Source organism: Panthera uncia, chromosome D2, assembly GCF_023721935.1.
Source record: "Panthera uncia isolate 11264 chromosome D2, Puncia_PCG_1.0, whole genome shotgun sequence".
NCBI lineage: Eukaryota > Metazoa > Chordata > Mammalia > Carnivora > Felidae > Panthera > Panthera uncia.
This window is the reverse complement of record NC_064818.1, coordinates 7681323-7700449: the sequence shown is the minus strand read 5'-3', so window position 1 is coordinate 7700449 and position 19127 is coordinate 7681323. Positions and strand designations below refer to the sequence as shown.

The window sequence follows — 19127 nt, the reverse complement described above, 5'->3', positions numbered from 1 at the left end:
CTGACTCCTTAACCAGCGACGCCACCATGAACATTAGTCACTAGGCACTGAGACGCTCATGTCAGTTTATTGAAGGCCGCCAACAAAGTTCACTGAAATATTGAAATCAAGGCTTTTACATGATCTTCTTTGACCAATTTCTTGTTTCCACTTTAAAAATACAGGGGATAGAATGAACAAGAAAGCTTCGGGCTTTCTAGCAAAGGTTGAGGGACCTGGCAGTGTAACGAAACATTAACAGTGTTTTGTGAATACCCACTATGTACTATACACGTCGTGGGTACCAGATAGTCTTGATCTCATATGTATTTTCTGCCCATTAAGCCCTACTATAGCGTGACCCAAAAAGCTTCATTGTATAAAATACGAGGTCACAATATCACTGGGTTGGTAGAATTTCCCAGGTGAGACTGTGCTTAGTGGAGATCTTGGAATCTTGGACGTTTGGAGGAGACATTTGGGGGGGGGGGTGGGCAGATGGCGCACCAGCTGGTGACAGTAGCACATTCTGACTTACAGAGCAGTGGGCGTGCTTCTGGATCCCGTGTTTGCCAGGATGTCGGCAGTGACGTGAAAAATCTTGTGGTTAGTTGTTGCACGTTTTGTGGTCAAGGTCCAGGGATGTGGGATAGAAGAGCAGAAGGGATAGACAACACATTTCGTCCCCAACTTCCAGAACCAGGGCTACCCGTTGGTCTCTTCCCTCTAGGAAGTGAGAGTGAGCTGCCTTTGATTGAGCTTATAGCTTGCTTTGCCATTTCATGGAGGTAAATACGCAAAACAGCACGTGATACGCAGCAGAGAGGGAGAGAATGGGCTGCAGCGGTCGTAGGCCATAGAAGGCGATGCACACGGGTACTCGATCTCACGCACGCATGGGGGGCATCAGTGTTCCATCCCGGGACCGTCTCTTGGCAACACTCACCACTCGTGTCTCATGCTCTAGGTTGGGTCTAGCATATGCATGGAATGGGAAGGCCGGAAGAGACGTTTCGCCTCTCCAGGAATCTGTTCTTTCGAGAGTTTCTGCACCCCATGTTAAGCACAAAAAATTTTTAAAATTATTTTGTTTATTTTCTCCCTTATTTATTTTGAGACAGAGAGAGAGAGAGAGAGAGAGAGAGAGAGAGAGGGAGAGAGAGAGAGAGAACATCCCAAGCAGGCTCTGCACTGGCAGCGTAGAGCCCGATGCAGGGCTTGAACTAATGAGTGGTGAGATCGTGACCTCAAGCTGAAATCAAGAGTCTGACGATTAACCGACTGAGCCACCCAGGTGCCCCTTAAAATTATTTTAAATCCAAAACAATAAACGGAAAGATTATTGATGCGAATATATTTCTAAAATCAAAATTACAGGAAGAATCACCGTATCCCAAAGCATTATAGAGAACCGTGTGTGAGAGAAGAAATTAATTTTGGAAAAATAAACGGATAATTCTTTAAATCTAGAACTACTTATTATCTTCTCCCATCATAGAAATGATTTCGTTGTAAATTACTTGAGGGGCATCCATGGCCCAGATAAAGTCCAAGTGATTGTAAGGAGGAATCTTCCTGTGGTAAATGAGATTGGGGAGTTTGGAAAGCAGAAGGTCGACATCTTCAGGGTCTGCCAACAAGTCATTGCCACCATTCCACACCGCAATCGGGACGTGCATGTCCGTCAGGTTATAGTAGGGGGGTGTGGGCTAAAATGCAAGACAGAAAGAATCTCAGTTTTGTAGGTAGCTGCACTTTAAATATTTATTCCTTGGCTAAATTAATATATATTTACATATTTAATATATAATAATATATTTATATATTATTTAATATATAATATACATATGTGTGTGTGTATATGTGTATACACACACATACATATATATATGTATATATATGTATACATTAGCCAGCCTAGATATTTTATTGAAGTATAATTGACTTAGAACATTATATTAATTTCAGGTGTACAACATAATGATTTAAAATATGCACATATCATGAAATGGTTGCCACAATAAACGTAGTTAATGTCCACCACCACACATAGTCGCAATTTATTTTCTTGTGATGAGTACTTTCAAGATCTACTTTCTTGGCAACTTTCAAACACGCAATACGGTATTGCTCATTATAGTCACCATGCTGTACGTGACACCCTCAGGACTTACTTGCTGTATGAACTGGGAGTTTGTACGTTTTGACCACCGTCAGCCATTTTACCAACCCTGTACCCCTCACCTCTGCCAACTACCAATTGTTCTCCGTATCTATGAACTCAGCTGTTGTTTTTGTTTTTAGATCCCACATGGAAGTAAGATTAAACACTATGTATCCTTCTCTGTCTGACTTAGTTGACTTAGTATCAAGCCCTCAAGTTTCATCCATGTTTTGCAAATGGCATGACCTAGTTTTTTAAGAAGATTCTTAACAGCCATTGCTCAGAGAAAGTCACCCTTATCCACAACGCAAAGTAGATGCAATATGTTTTAGGTCAGTGCTTCTTAAACTCTAACAGGCCTATAAATCACCCGTGGATCTTGTTAATATGAAGATTCTGATCTGGGGGAAGGGCCAGGATTCTGCATTCCTAGGTGATGCTGGCACTGTTGGTCCTGGACCATGGCCTTGAATAGCAAGGCTTTAGATAACAATTCTTACAAATTAAAAATTTAGATTTCTACCCAAGCGAAAGGAAGTGGATTTGACTGGATTCTAACTGTAATTGACTGTTTCTACCCGACCCTCTAAAATATGATCTTGAAATGTCTTGAGTCATTTATGTTTGCTTCGTATTGATGTGCCAGTAGGGTCAGTGGGTAGGTCAGTCAGTTCAGTGAAGGGGTTGTATTTGTTGAATACTTACCTGATTTTACTAAATATTGGATCAAATTGTGATAAAAGCTATCATCAGCCCCACCTGCATTTCTAGAAAATCACCATTTACACACACATTTTAAAAAGGTTAATAAAGCAGGACAAGGAAATAAGCAAACCATTACCAATTTCACCACTATCAACAGAGAATTTTGTTGGTTTTTTCCGATCATGTTCTCAAGAATACTATCCAATATACTAAATTTTTTTATATTCTCACCTTACAGAATAGCCAACTTGTCATAGCAAAATAACGAATCATATAGAATTGTTCACAGTATTTTAACACTTTATTATAGTGAAGAAAAGAGTAGTATAGAGAATATCCGTAATAATAAACCTACTTTCCTTTATTCATGTTCCACTGTTCAAAGGGTTTATTAGATGCTGGCTTCTGGCTCTTAAATTAGTGTCACTGCCTCAGTGGAAGACCATCCTGTGCTATTTCGGGCTTGGCTGGGGGGGCAGGGTGCACTTGGGACTTGGTGTTCCAGGTCCTCCCAGATGGGTGCCTGGGACTGCTGGTAGGTAGGCACAGCCCAGTAGAAAGGTAGATGCAAAGCAAGTCTGTGTTGTGGGGCCTTGTGGAGGTGATGGTCGGGGAAAAGGCATCTCAACAATGCTTGATCTGATGGTGTTGTGCGAAAACCCTCTTTAAGACATCGAAAATGGCACAAAAGCAGGAGGCATCGTCTCTACACATACGATATTGTGGTGAAGAGATAGAAATCCCTTCTAAACACTGAGTCATGGAAGCAGATGGAAATCGGGAGGCTCCCCACCAATACTTGGGTGGAAAATTTGGGGTGGGGTCAGAAGGAAGGGGAGAGGATTACCAAAACTGCAGGGTGGCTCTCCTGTTCAAATTTGGCCAGTGATGGTCTGAGGGTGCACCCTGCGCTGAGGGCTGGAAGACATTGTCTCATTCCACATCTGGGTGGAGAGACGAAGTAATTCCTATCTGAACGCCTACGGGCCCCAGATAGGATGAACTCCAAAGCCTGGCTTCTCTGTGCTGCAGTGAGTGCAAGGGGTGGCCAGTGTGCCTGCCTTTAGACAAAGCCCCTGCCTGCTGACAGGTATCTCAGCCTTGACCTGCCAACATGCCACCCTAACATCTTATATCTGGAATGTGGTGGAATCGCTTCTCTGGCTTTCGACAAAGGAAAGGGTGTTGTGTAAGAAGACCAGAGATTTCAGCTTTATCTCACAAGCCGTTCCAATTATTGGCTTGTCGTATCAGAGAATTGCATTTCCGGAAGGAGGGAACTGTGTGTTGGGGTGCAGGATCCAGGGCAAGTCTGTGCAAGAGGGTGAGGGGTGATGCGTTCTAGAACGTTCCTCGCACGTGGTGGTGCGGTACCCTGAGTGCGGCCACTGGAGCAGGAGTTCACGGCGCGATGTCTGGTCTGATGACAGGATTCTAAGGAAATTATCGTCTACTTTCTAATTTCCTGAAGGATGAGTCTGGGCACTAACATTCCTTTGGAAAGTGTATGCATGATTATTGTAATTTCATCTCAAACCTTTTATATCTTTGTCTTTCAAAATGTGAATAATTTTAACTTCAAGAAGCTTACCTGATGAAAGTGAATCATGTTCTGAACCGGACTTCCCCAGTCAAAAGCTTGGAATTTCCCAGACTTGACAGCCTGATGGAGAGAAATTAAGAATACAAAGAAATAAAAACTCTCCTCACTGTGTGAAAATCAAAGCTTTCTAGGAAGTTTACTTCCAATGTAAACAGTTATTGAAAAACATTCTTCTCCTTCCAAAAAACCAAGACTGTTCATCATCTAGGACAAGATATCTATGCAAATTTAAATGTAGCTTTGCTTGAAATATTTTTTTCTTGCATGCCACGTCCTAAAAATCATTCATTTCTTTGCTCCCAAAAGTGATTGTTTTCAGAGGATTTCCATTCACATGGATTGATAGCTATTATCAGCAACTAGCAACATGGCAGAAAAATTCCCTTCCAGGAGCATTTGGCAGACTATCTTAAGAGTGTGCTTTAGGGGGGCGTCTGGGTGGCTCAGTCGGTTAAGCGTCTGACTTTGGCTCAGGTCATGATCTCGTGGCTTGTGGGTTTGAGACCCATCAGGCTCTGTGCGGACAGATCAGAGCCTGGAGCCTGCTTTGGATTCTGTGTCTCCCCTTCTCTCTGCCCCTCCTTTGCCCATGCTCTGTCTCTCTGTCTCAAAAATAAAAATAAACACTAAAAAAAAAAAAAAAGAATGTGCTTTGGGTAAAGTGCCAGGGGTTCAGGCACACAACAGAAGTTTTAATAGTATTTGAGAAATGATACCTGGGACCAGTGGAGGACGTTTTGAACCGACGTTCCTGCTGGATTATGTGACAGATACACATCCAAGCGACTCTAGAAAGCAAACACAGACACACAGACACCGATGTATATTTGGTTTCTTAAAAATAGCCTAAGACTGAAAGTGTTCTGATCCAGGTCAGGTGTTTAAGGGCAGGGTTTACCCGAAAGATAGGAGCAACACGGCTGTATGCCAGTTTAGAGTTTGCAAGGGGCAATTGCAGGAGCCAGTTTGTTTGGTCAGTGGCTACTCCATGAGAAGACTTCCCAAGAAGTTTCCAGAAATGGCCAATGTCACATGGTTTGTATCAGGGTGGAGCCAGGGACTTTAATCTAGCTCTCTAACTTCTCAGCTCTTCATTCTTCCCTACCCGGTGCCGGAGTGCAGTAAATGTAACGTCCATACACAAGCCTCTTGCTCTACAGACCTATATATGTATATATATCTAGACGTATGTATGTATATGCCATATATGCGATAGTCAGTATACATATATGGCACATTTATAATCTCTATGCCATCCTGCTGTCTTATCAGTGTCCTTGGTCAGACCCCGGACAACAAACTGAAATCCCCATCTCATCTTGCATAGATTAGTTCACAGTGGGTCTTAATTCCACTGTATCGAAGACCATGGATAGGATCAAACAAATTGACCATCTTCATAGGGGAATGAAGTATCTCTTCACATAATTTTCATGCAGAGGATGAACTCTCTAATTGCCTCCTCATGTATCTATTGTATTATTATTTTTCTCATAAGGCTTTTATGGATGGAACCCAGTAATTTAGTCTGCCTTTTCTTGGTGTGGTAAAGGTAGACTACTCTGTCGAGCTCCACGTACAAAATGGCAGACATTCCCAGAGCCAAAGAGAGTGACTCCCTTCCAAGGGAGAAGGATGAGACTTGTATTTACCATCAAAAATAGGAACTAAGGAAAGTTCCCTTTGTTCGTATATATTTTAAAATATCTACAGATTCTGACTAACATTGAGAAAAAGACCTGAATGTCCTTGATTTCCATGAGGGAGGGAACATATCTGTCTTTTCACCATTGTGTTCCCAGTAGCTACAACCCTTAGTAGTGCCTCCAATAAAGGTTGTTTAGTGAGTAGGTACCTGTAGGTAGAATTATATCGTTTTATCAGTGCACTTGGTGTTTTTGTTTTGTTTTTTTTTTTTTTTGGTGCTCAAGGGTATGTAACTAAACTGACAATTTTGAGTGAGGATAATTGTCGATATATAATAGTATTACTAGCAAAACGTGCTATTGCTATGAGTGATGTGCTTTGAACTATGTTCTGTATGTCTTACACATATTAGTTCATTTAATCTCCACAATGGTACATTTTGTGGAAAAGCAAACCAAGAAGATGAGTGTAAGTCAGCTCCAAAAACAGGATTTGAATTTAGCCTCTCAGCTTGACTCCGTACTCTTAACTACTTTTGATTCTGCATTTTGCAGTCTTAAAACACCAATCTGGGGCACATGGTTGGCTCAGTCAGTTAAGCATTGGACTGTTGATTTCAGTCAGGTCATGATCTCACGGTTCATGAGTTCGAGCCCGCATTGGATTCTCTCTTTCCCTCTCTCTCTGCCCTTTCCCCACTCATGCTCTCTCTCTCTCTCTCTCTCTCTCTCTCTCTCTCTCTCTCTCTCAATAAATAAACTTTAAAATCCCTACCCAAGGCAAAGCAAGTGAAATAGCAGATAAAGAGTGTGGACGAGCGCTAACATAATTTCTCTGAAATGAGTTTTGTTGTTGTTGTTGTTGTTAAAGTTTATTTATTGAGCCCCAACATGGGGCTCGATCCCATGAACTGTTGTATCATGACCTGAATGGAAATCAAGAGTCAGACGCTCAACCCCCTGAGCCACCCAGGTGCCCTAGCATTAAGAATATTTATAAAGAACATTTATTCAAAGCCTAGGCATTGTTTTCCTACAGAGAAGCCTGCCAAAACATATGGCTCAATGCCTCCCCTCACAGAATTTAAATATGATGCCAATTATTTAGGTGGTCAAAAGTGAGTAGTGCTCACCATCTACTATTTTTTCTACCTGCTGTTTACTTTAGAAGGCCCTTGGGTGACAGCAGGGAGCTGAAGGGAACAAAACTGGGAGCAACGGTGTGACTTCCCTTGGGCTGAGCTACATGGCCTAGACACAGTTCTGAAGCTATTCTAGCTGTTTCAATGATCATTTCTTTAAAAAAAATTTTTTTGTGTAATGTTTATTTTTAAGAGAGCGAGAGAGACAGAGCGCAAGCAGGGGAGGGGCAGAGAGAGAGAAGGAGACACAGAATCCAAAGCAGGCTTCAGGTTCTGAGCTGTCAGCACAGAGCCCGACACGAGTCTCGAACCCACGGACCGCGAGATCATGACCTGAGCCAAAGTCGGACGCATAACCGACTAGCCCCCCAGGCGCCCCTGAATGATCCTTTCTAAGTGATGGTAGGACAAGTCATCAAAGTGTTGCTCAAAATCTTCAGAATAGAAATGTCAATGCAAAAAAAAAAAAAAAAAAGAAAAAAAAAGAAATGTCAATGCATACAAACCATATTCAAGTTACTAGTGTCAAATCCACAAATGATAAATAAGGTGTTGCTACAGAGGAGGTCCACCATCTCGCGGGAGCACACTTCAGTGGCAAGAAATTGATCAAAAAAGTGGTGTGGGTAGAATATTTTGTTCCCGAATATCATCTGAAAAACAAAAGCATCGTTAGAAGTTTCCAAAAATTAAGCTGCAGAAAAGACGCATTAATTTGTCTTGTTTCCTGGTATAGGTGTGACTAGGCTGATGGGATTTTCATCTTATGTTGTTTTAGGAATCTTGAAAACTTTTTCTCACTTTATTCCCACAACATAGTTGTGGAGGGGATAGGGCCGATGCTCCATACTGAGTATTTATGGTTCCACCGAGAAATGTACTGGCTGCTGAGAAGTATAAGACACAAAGAATTATAGTCTAGTTGGGCTACTAAGCGTTATGAAATAAGATCATAAAACAGTGTGGCAGAATGTCATAATTAAGTGCCGAGATACGTGATTTCAGCAATAAAACATGAAAAGATCAGGAGCGGAAATGGTGACTCAGCCGTATTTTCAGCAAAGCCTTTGGAAAGACAACGAAGCCAGGACTGCATGGGTTGAAAGACAATTGAAAGATTTGCTTCAAGTCTTCTTGAGGAAAGAAGAAGGCTGCATGAGGAAAAAGGAGGCTAATAAAGAGGCAGGGGCTTGTGCTAAGTAGAACCGGATTATAGCTAGAAACCTGACCCAAGCCTCAAGCCCCTGACTTAAGGTCTAATGCTTTTTATTATTATTTTAAAACCATCTGTCCACATTGCCTATCAGAGCCTCAGAGCACAAGGAGGTAATAAATATCTGCATCAACACAGCCAGTAATTATACTCAAGGTCATTACGATTTTTCACATTCTGAATAGAAGCTTTACAAATGTAGTTTGGAGGTAAAGTCTCTTAGGCTTGCGACACACACACACACATGTTCGTTCGGAGTGAAAAGAAATGAATAGTACCAAACCGCAGGAGGAAATAGCAGCATGACTTTTTACAGCCTGATGTAAAACTGTTCTAAAGGATGTTGTGTCTGCCTATGTGAGCGTTGGTTTCTGCACGGGGGAGAAGGAGGGGATTAAGTGTAGGAAGAACAAAGATTACGAATTCCCTCCCCTGTAGGCGCCTATACAAGGCACTTCCGGCTTATTGCGACCCATGCTCCAGTCCTCTGGAACCCCACTAAAGGAGGAAACTCTTAGGAAAAGCGTTGGAAAGCCAAGGGCATTTGATGAAGGGCCTCAAGGTCCTGGCCTCGCCAAGCGTTGCCTTCTTCCGCTCTTCTTCCTTTTCCCTCCCCTTCTCTTTGTTTTCTCCCCTTTCTCTTCCTGGTTTTCTCCACGATGGGTAGTTTACGCTTCTTCTTTTGACTGTGCGGTTTTGTTCTTATTTCCCTTTCCCCACTCTGGTGTGGAATCGCGGCTTTCACACAGGTTGAAGGAAACTGAACGTCTGTGAGGGAGCACCCACACTCCCGGAGTTGCTAACCCTCGGAAAGTAACGGAACACGCGGAAACAAACGGGGATCTCAGCGGCTCAACGGGGACTCAACTGCGGTCGGTGCTAGCCGAGAAATAGTACACGCGCGCGCGCAAGGACTAAACCACGTGTGCGCACAAGGAATAAAACTCGCATGCGTCCCTCCCCAGTCCTGGGCGAAAACGGGATTGGACACCACCCCAGGTGATTTTGTTCTGTCTGCATCACTCTGAAACCCAGGGGCGATTTGTTATCTTAGATTCAATTAAAGAGAATCACATACCTTGAAGAGGAACGACGGAAGAAGCATGAGCTTGTTTAACAGGGTCTTGGTGTACTTGACAGTGGCCACAGGAGCCAGCGCATAAAAAGTTTTTATTTTCTTAGCCAGCTTGGGATTGGTAGAGAAGGCAATAAAACCTGAAATAGAACAAGGAACCGAAGAAGGCCCGCGCGCGTGTGTGCGCGTGTGTGTGCGCGTGTGTTACAAGCGTGACATTATTTTGGATTTACTCCAAGTGCCATTTACTAAGAGCGACAACCTGAGACACTGACCATCTCTGCTTGCTCAGAGCGATCAGATTTTCATAGATTTGTTTTCTTCTCATAGACTGTCTGGGAACATGAGGCTAGAACTTTTCAAAAGTCATACTAAATTCTTTTATCTGACTTTCGAAAATAGGCTAACTTTAGGTTAATCAAATGGTGACAAGAGCGATGTATACAAAGTATGGATTTTGATGAGTTCAAATTCATGTCATCTCAGGGAGATCATTAGCATTGCAGATGAGTAGGGTATGTAAGTGGGAAGATGAAAAGCACAGGTCTGAAATCTGACCAAACAGGATTTGAATCCCAGTTCTGTGGTTTACTGGCTTTGTGACCTTGGAGGAGTCACCTAAAACTAAGAGCCTCAGTTTTCTCATCTGAAATATGGGGATAATAATGAGTGCTTCATTAGGTTTTTTAGGAACCAAGTGAGGTGAATTATAGAAGGTATTTACCAGGACACGAGGCATATCGTAAATGCTGGACAAGTGAGTAGCCAAGATAATCCAAACGTCTACACATGGTAAATATACTCAGCTCCTGTCTGTAATTAACTGATTTTATGAACAGTGGCATATTGGTAGACTAGGATGTGACCAAATAGTTATTGAGCTAAATTCTATACAGTCAAACTACATAGGATAATCTCTCCCCACAGTTAATAATGGGTTTTTTTTAGACACAAGAATAGCCTGAAAAAAAAAAGTTTCAAATGTAGACACTTAACGTCACCTATGTAATATACAGCCTAATTTTACTTGAGGAAGAATGGTCTTTCAAGAAGACTACATTTATTACGGGATTCTTTACTTGATTGCCTAACTCTGCAGATTACAACCAGCATATCACCCAGAGAAAGCAAGAATCACACGTGAAGAACCCGCGTGGGTATCAGTAGGTCCCCACACTGTCAAGACAGGTGACTTCTCAGAATACACTTGCTGGCTCAGAATGAACAATCTTATTTTACGCACAATTCTAACAAGGGTGCTTATCTAACTTCCCAGTACACAGAAGATTAGAAACACCTTCCAGAAGAATAGGAGTGGGGTGACAGCAATGATAAGATATCCATTCGTAAGAAAGAAGAATGATCCCATTAATTCAGTTGACTCCAAAGAGTGGTCATTGGGAGTTATTTAGTGTCAGTCCTATCTCAACAAATCCCAAGGACACTGTTGCAGTGTATCTCAAGGCAATAATTTTATGACCCAAGATCATCAAAAAAAGGTTAAACTCTGTTCGGTGTGTACTATTTGGTAATCTAGAGCACCTGCCACTCTTTGACAGAGGAGTGTGAGTCGATTATGGGCCATGTGGGACTGATGCTGTGCTGCCCTGCCTGGATTCCTTGCACGTCTGAGGCATTTATTCAACCCCAGCCGCTCCTCTCTGATTTTGCTTTTGCTCAAGACAATCCAAGGTTCTCAAAGAATTCAACAGAATCTCTTCCCAGGGCAGCCTGCATTGAATGGCTGGCCAACAGGTGGGTACAAAGGCCCAGCCACCTAGTCTTGCTCAAAGACTCTGAAAAGCCATCCCAGACAGAGTGCGCTGAGGACTTTTTGGGGACTGCATCACGTCCCAGCTTCTTCCCCTGCTACGCCCGCCTTTCTGGCCTTCGCTCAAGCAGTGTGTATGTACACGTCCTGAATCTGAATCCTTATCTCCTTGGAAACATGATGTATGCCACAATGACAAAGGACACCCGGAAGCTCTTCTTCAGACCTCTTTCTCTGTCTCAAATTCTCTAGGGGAGATCCGTGCTGTAGGAGAGCAAGCGGTCGAAAGAGGATTCCCATGAGCACCCACCACCAACTTCATCGACTTCCTCGCATCTGTGTCTAGACACGGACGTTCCGATCGCTTCGAATCATGGCACGGGCTCAGGCCATCAGCCGAGAGTGGGGACTAGCGTAAAAACACACTGTTATTCTGCCCCCTTTTGCTTCCACCCTTTCCCTTCCCTGTCTGGCTTTCTCTCATGTGCTTTTGAACTCACTAGATGCTCACATCCCAGCCACTCCTCTGAGGTTGCTCTTAGGAAGGTCACCTCTCCTGCTGCCAAGTGCAGTGGTCCCTTCTCAGACTTCATTTCACCTGACTCCTCAACACCCTCTTCCACGGTTGACCACCTTCTCCTTAAAACACATTCTCCTCTTGACTTCCAGAACACCAGGCACTCCTGGCTTCCCTCCGGGCTCTGTCACCATCACTTCCCAGGATCATTGTCTGGTTCCCTCTCATCTTCCGGATTAAGAGCGGCCCAGGCCTTAGTCGGGGGACACCTCCTCTTTCCTGTCTGACCTCACTCCTTTGCATCCTGTCTCACGTACATTTTGTGTTTTCAGTCCAGTCCTCTCCCCTGAACCCCAGGTTTGTATCATTACTCGACTGCTTGGCCCTGCACTGAAATCTCCGACAGGTATCTAAGAGTCAGCAGCTAGAGGATGCAGCCCCTGTTCCCTGGTGCCATATCAGCCCTTCTCACAGCCTTTGCCATCGGGGTTTGGGTGTCTCCATGACTCCAGGTGCTCAGGTCACAAATCCCGGTGTCATTCTTGACTCCTCTCTTTCTCTCACACCCCATATCCACTGTGGAGGCAAGTCCTGTACGTTGCCCCTCCAGAAAATATCTGGAAACTAACCGTGCACCACAGCTCCCTACCCTCAGCCAGGTCACTGTCAAGTCTCAGGCAGGTGGGTTTCTCTAAGGGTCCTCTAGCTGGGTTCCCTAACCCAGTTCTCCATCAGCAGCTGGAGGGATCCTGTTCACAGGACCCTGTACCTTCCCATCCTGTTGAGGATCCTGAGGTCAGATGCTAGAACTCCTCTCTTCAAAACTCTGTGGTTTCCCTGTTCGCTCAGAGTAAAAGCTGAAATCCCTGCAACAGTCAAAAAGCCCTGGGGCGCCTGGGTGGCTCAGTCGGTTAGGAGTCCAACTTCTGCTCAGGTCATGATCTCACCGTGCGTGAGTTCGAGCCCCGCGTCAGGCTCTGTGCTGCCAGCTCAGAGCCTGGGGCCTGCATCAGATTCTGTGTCTCCCTCTCTCTGACCCTTCCCCACTTCAAAAATAAACATTAAAAAGTCCTGAACAGTCTGCCCTCCTCAAACCACATCCCACCCCTCCATCATCTCTCACTGTCTCTCTTTCTATCTGGTTCAGCTACACAATGCATTGCCCCGCTGCTGTTCCTTGAACACGCTGCAGCCTCAGAGCCTTTGCCCTTGTCCTCCTTTCCTCCTGGAACATCAGTCTTTCAGGTATACACACGGCTCAGACCCTGACCTCCTTCGTGCCTTTACTCCGAGAGTGCTGGTGGTTTTCTCTAAACTCACTGAGTCCCCTCTAACGCTCCCTGAGAGGCTTTCCCGATTTATTTGTTTCCCGTAACATTACTATTACCTACCTACTCTCTTAAAAAGAATTTTTTTTAAGTTTATTTATTTTCAGAGAGAGCATGAGCAGGGGAGGGGCAAAGAGAGAGGGAGAGAGAGAGAATCCCAAGCAGGCTCCATGCTGTCATCATGGAGCCCGTCGTGGGGGCTCAGACTCACAAACCGGGAGATCATGACCTGAGCGGAAGTCAAGAGTCTGACGCTGAACCTACTGAGCCACCCAGGCATTCCTATTTTACTTTTTCGATCCTTGTTACCTTCTCTGCTTCCCCACTGGAGTATATGCAGTACAAAGATGGAAATTTTAATGTACTTCATTTATTGCTGTATTCTTAGGACACATGGCTGGTGCTCCATAAATGCGGTTGAATGGATGGAGTAAGTTCAGTCCAGAGGCCGTGCGAAGCCATGTCTCTGAGCGTGGGCTTGGCCGTCAGATGGCCCGAGCTAGTATCTGAGTCACCCTCTGTGCTGCACCTGTGTTATGTGTGCACAAATGATTTACCCTCCTGTTTTGCTTCCCCATATGTACGATAGGAATGATAATTGTCCCCATGTCACTGGGTTGTTGTGGCCATTACATCACAGAATGAATGGAAAACGATCAGCAAATGGCCAATATGCCTGCCCCACCGCTGCAAGGAGGTCTATAAGAACCCTTTTACCTACCAATCGTGGTGCCCTGGGAATGGCCAACGTAGCGGAGCTGATCCTGTCCAGTTTTCTTTAAAATGAAGTCAATTGTGGCTGGAAGGTCGTATTTAGCCATTTCATCGAAGCTGCAAGGAAAAAAATAAAAATGCATTTCCTTGCTATAATTTCTAAGAGTCGAGCATATTTATAGCTAAGCCTCTCTTAGAGAAACAGAAAACTAGGTTCTCTAAGCATTGCTGCTGATCGACATTAGCTAATGCTGATAGACCATTAGCATTAGGTGCTTTGGAGGGGCGGCTTCTTATAAACAGATGGCATCATTTCTGAGGCAGAGCGTTACAGCTGCAGTTTAATCCAAACAAGGTAGCATCTGCAGATGGGGATTATTCCTATACCTAAAAATGAAAGTCAGATTTAATAATCTTTTGTATGCAGTGTTCTAGTGCCTGATCAGGTGAATCGTGTCTCCCTCTATTTCACTCTCCACGGATGAGCCAGGGTGAGCTTTTGAAAATGCAGATGGGGAGGGGCGCCTGGGTGGCTCGGTCAGTTAAGCGTCCCACTCCGGCTCAGGTCATGATCCCGTGGTTCATGAGTTTGAGCCCCACTTAGGGCTCTGTGCTGACAGCTGGGAGCCTGGAGCCTGCTTCGGATTCTGTGTCTCCCTCTCTCTCTGCCCCGGCCCCTGCTCATGCTCTCTCTCTCTCTCTCTCAAAAATAAACATTTAAAAAAGAAAAGGAAATGCAAACGGAGATTATGCCACTCTGTTGTTGGAGACTTTCTGATGGCTTCTCATTGCACTCAGACGAGTTCCCAGGCCCTCAGCGTGACCCTTGTAGCTGGCCTGACCCAGCCCTCGTCAGCATCTGTCATCTCTCGTCCTGTCTCTCTTCCTCATCACTCAGGAGTCACAGGCTTCCTCTCAGGCCCTGGAACCCTCAGAGCACTTCTGTGCCTCAGCATCATCACAGAAATCTCTGCTGTTTCCCCTTTTACCTGCAATTTCCAGGGACGAGGCCCTAGAGGGCCGGAGATCAGAAACCTGTGCAAATCTTTCCACAGTGTCCCCGATCTTTACTCTCTCCCTCCCCCGCCTCGGCCTCAAATCTCCCAGGTTCTTGAATCTCCCACTGAGTTTTAACATCCTCCCGAATCTCTGCGGATGCTCCTTTGGGAATCTGCTGAGGGCAGTGAATTTTCTTGTTTCAGGTTGCTTTGCTCATTCCATTTGGAAAAGCGTATTCAGGGAATCTGCGAATAATGGTGCTGAGATCTATAGAAAGTGTGGGGGGAAAGCTACCCTTGCAGGGCGGTGTATGGAAGAAACCAAAAAGGGATTAGGATACGAATGACTTGCTTTTATCCCACTTGGAGGATAACAGGTTAAAATAGGACTGGGTTGGGGGCGCCTGGGTGGCTCAGTCGGCTCAGGGTCCAACTTTGGCTCGGGTCATGATCTCGAGGTTCATGGGTTCAAGACCCGTGTCGGACTCTGTGCTGACGGCTCGGAGCCTGGAGCCTGCTTCGGACTCTGTGTCTCCCTCTCCCTCTCTGCCCCTCCCCTACTCATGCTCTGTCTCTCTCTCCCTTCCTCTGTCTCTCAAAAAATAAATAAACACTTAAAAATTTAAAAAAACAATAGGACTGGGTTGGAATACACACGCACGCGACCACCCATGCTTTCTAAACTCAGTATTTATTTTTAATTGTCCCTTTTCTTTACCTGAAAGCCCAGAATTCAACTGAGTCTGGCGAGTAGTATAGGTTTCTCCTGGCCCAGGTGTTCCCCCTGCTGTTCCCCAGCCACACGTCATAACCAGCATCGGCCAGAAGGAAGGCCAGGCTGTTGTTGGGAAGGTTGGAAATCCAGTTTGTGGCTGACGCGAGCAAACCGTGCTGCAAAAACACAACAGGTCTCCGGCCTAAGGGAGAAAAGTGTATTCAAGCTTTATAAACTCATCCCTTATTCTCAGATAAACACGAAGACAGAACTAGGCTTTCGTAGGACTAGAATGCAATACGTTTGCTTGACTGAGTTGACCATTTGAATATATTATCTTAATCACGGTGACAGTTACTCAAGTGACAAGCCACATCGAATTGTGCACTTTAAATACGTGCCGTTTATTGGGTGCCAATTCTATCTCAAAAGCCATTGAAAAACTTATATTCTGAGGAAATTCAGCATGTTGTTAATTTAAGTGGATTGTGAGTGGTAAAGTGATAGATAGGTGATCTTGCTGAATTTCACTCTTTTTTGTGCTTCACAGTTTTCTTGCAATGAGAAAAAGATAAACTTTTGGCAGCAATAGCCAAAAAGATGACCTTTATCTGTTCAGGAAATGAGCCTCAAATCGTCTCGCACATTCTGGCTAACTTTTCTTGATCTCCGGGACTCAGCTTAGTTATTGTTTCTAGAGCAAGTTTTTTCTTGACTTCCGCTAGCCCAGTTAGGCACCTTTGCCAGAACGTCTAGTTTAATATTCTCTGTACATGTCTAGCACGTGTCACATACTATTGTAACCATCTGTCCATGTATCTATCTCATTGACTTGATGTTGATCTCTTTGAAGACCGGAGGTAAAGTTTCATCACTGTTACATTTCCAGAACAAGCAAGACTTATTAAGTCCTTAGGAGGAAAGGAAAGGAGGAAGGAGGGGAGGAAAGAATGAAAGGAAGAAAAGTGTGAGGGAAAGAGGAAGGGAGAAAAAGGGAGGGAGGCAGGGTTATACCTTTATTCTCTGAATTTTTCCTTCCGTAAGGGATTCTGTTGATCCCAAGGACGTAACCATCCTCAGTCACAACTTCATACTCTTCATTTGGGTATCCCCAGAAGGAGATCATCTGACTCTGGGGAGGAAAAACACAGCTTTAAGTTTTAGTTGACTTTTTAAACGCATCTGGTAAGCAGATATGGTTAGTTACTCTTGATCGGTCATGTCAAGGCTTCAACTCACCGTGATTCTAAGTCACGGTGGTAGCTCCTCGTTCTATAGGTTCCCTACCCCCCGCCCCCCAGAGACTTACGATATTCATAGTCACTTCAGGGTTTGTCGGGTGTAATTTTCCCAAGAAACCATGTGTGGTTCCAAGCGCAGATATCAAACTGGCCACTGTTAATAGCAACAGCATTTTGCTCTTGCCTGAAACAGAAGAATGAGCCGTGCATGGTTAAACTATTACACTTTCTTCATACTTGTATTTTGTGCTAATTTTCCTTTCACGCAAACTAGAGAAAGGCTTGGGTTGGATTATATTCTGTTGGGCAATAAACTGGGACACGTGGATATCGGTGTCACAATGCTTGACTTGATTCCTTTCAGAACATTTCCCACTCGGTTTTCCAGTCATGTTGAGTAAACCTGAATTGATAAAAATGTCTTCTAATTGTCTGACATAAGATCCCATTCTTAGTATACCGCATGTTTAAGGCTTTTGTCAACTCATTTCGAGAGCCCAAGGTTGTGTGTGTGTTGTGTACACATTTGATTCTTCTAGATTCATCCTCAATGTGACATGCATTCGAACTCATTGTGGCGTTTTGGATATTGTTTATAACAGCCACTCCATAAATATTTATTGATTTGGGGTAATTATGTGGATTTAAAAGCTGCCACCATCTACTCAGAGTGCTGCCATAACTAAAGTAGTATATACACTACTAATTGAAATGACTTAGGTAGGTCTTGATAAATTAACAACGTGTTGGAGGGTACAATATCTTTGGTTGCAAGGATCTAACAACAAAAAGGAAAATTAGTATCATGATTTGAAAAGAATTCTAGTGACTGTCTCATTCAACCCCCTCGTATTTTACAGGTAAGATCTAACAACCCACTTCGCAGATAGGTTAACGATAATTTCAAGTGGATCAAATTAGGACGATTGTTTACGTGATCAGTCTTTCACATAATTGCTCTAACAAATTTGGCGAGCTTTTATTAGCTATTTTAAAAAGTCCAAAAACATATGTTAACCTCCATAATACGGCTGTAGCTTTTAAGACAAAAGATTAATTCCTTTAATGTCTAGCTAGCTTCTAGGGGCGCCTGGGTGGCCCTGTCGGTTGAGCGTCCGACTTCGGCTCAGGTCATGATCTCGCGGTCTGTGAGTTCGAGCCCTGCCTCGGGCTCTGTGCTGACAGCTCAGAGCCTGGAGCCTGCTTTGGATTCTGTGTTTCCCTCTCTCTCTACCCCTCCCCCGCTCATGCTCTGTCTCTCTCTCTCTCTGTGTGTCAAAAATAAATAAACATAAAAAAAATTTTAATGTCTAGCTAGCTTTTATAAATCAGTAAGAAAAAAACCCAGCAAACCATTAACTATTGGTTTAGCACATGAAAAAGTTTTCCTGGAGAGAAAAGTGGCCTAAAACTCTACAACTTAAACACATTTGCAAATATTTTCAATTACATTATAATTAAGGAAATGTAAATTAAAACTATCATGTTATAACACCTATCAAACAAAGTCTGATAATTCATAATGATGGCAAAGTTGGGTGAAACAGACACTTAAATGCTGTTTGTAGGAGTATAAGCTTTTGCGAGGTCTTTCAAGAGGAAGCTGGCAATATTCCTGAAAATTTAACCCTTCTGTTCTACATTTAGATTTTAACTCAGCTGTAATCACGAATGTGTCTAAAACCATATGGACGAGAAAGTTCACTACAACACTGTTTATAATGGGGAAGATTGGGAATGACCTAAATGCCTATCAGTAGAGAACATAATAATCTTATAAATTGTTGTAAAAACAGAATGTCATGCATATTGCTCAAAGAAAAAAGTGAGATGCAATTCAAAACCACAAAGAAGGGGCGCCTGGGTGGCTCAGTTGGTTAAGCGTCCGACTTCGACTCAGGTCACGATCTCGCGGTCCGTGAGTCGGGCTCTGGGCTGATGGCTGATGGCTCAGAGCCTGGAGCCTGCTTCCGATTCTGTGTCTCCCTCTCTCTCTGCCCCTCCCTTGCTTGCACTCTGTCTCTCTCTCTCTCTCTCTCAAAAATAAATAAACATAAATTTTTTTTTTAAAGTTCAAACTCACAGCTATAAAATCATTAAGTCCTGGGGATATAATGTACAGCATGGAGATTATAGTTAATAGTAATATTGTATTGTCTTCTTTAAAGTTGCTAAGAGAGTAGGCCTTAAAAACTTTCATCACAATAAAAATAAATCTGTAATGATGTATCGTGATGGATGTTAACCTGACTTATTGTTGCAATCACTTGGCAATATACAGGAATATTGAATCATTAATGTATGCTTGAAACTGAT

The 19127-nt window shown here is 43.7% G+C and overlaps 1 protein-coding gene across 3 annotated transcripts; it reads right to left on the bottom strand.

Annotated features, from left to right (window-relative positions):
• Positions 1-1333: 1333 nt before the first annotated feature.
• On the bottom strand, positions 1334-17002 carry LIPF (lipase F, gastric type). 3 transcript variants are annotated; one of them, XM_049644946.1, is made up of 9 exons: positions 16880-17002; positions 16585-16702; positions 15574-15772; positions 13865-13974; positions 9531-9667; positions 7746-7892; positions 5168-5239; positions 4440-4511; positions 1334-1688 (listed from the first exon to the last, which is right to left on the bottom strand). In XM_049644946.1, exons 1-9 carry the CDS (start codon positions 16982-16984, stop codon positions 1452-1454), a joined length of 1197 nt encoding a protein of 398 aa, XP_049500903.1. In that variant the 5' UTR covers positions 16985-17002; the 3' UTR covers positions 1334-1451. The 3 variants fall into 3 exon arrangements, with proteins under 3 accessions (XP_049500903.1, XP_049500904.1, XP_049500902.1); XM_049644947.1 differs by having other exon boundaries at positions 15574-15676; positions 16588-16702; XM_049644945.1 differs by lacking the exon at positions 7746-7892 and having other exon boundaries at positions 16880-16888.
• Between the last annotated feature and the right edge of the window lie 2125 nt (positions 17003-19127).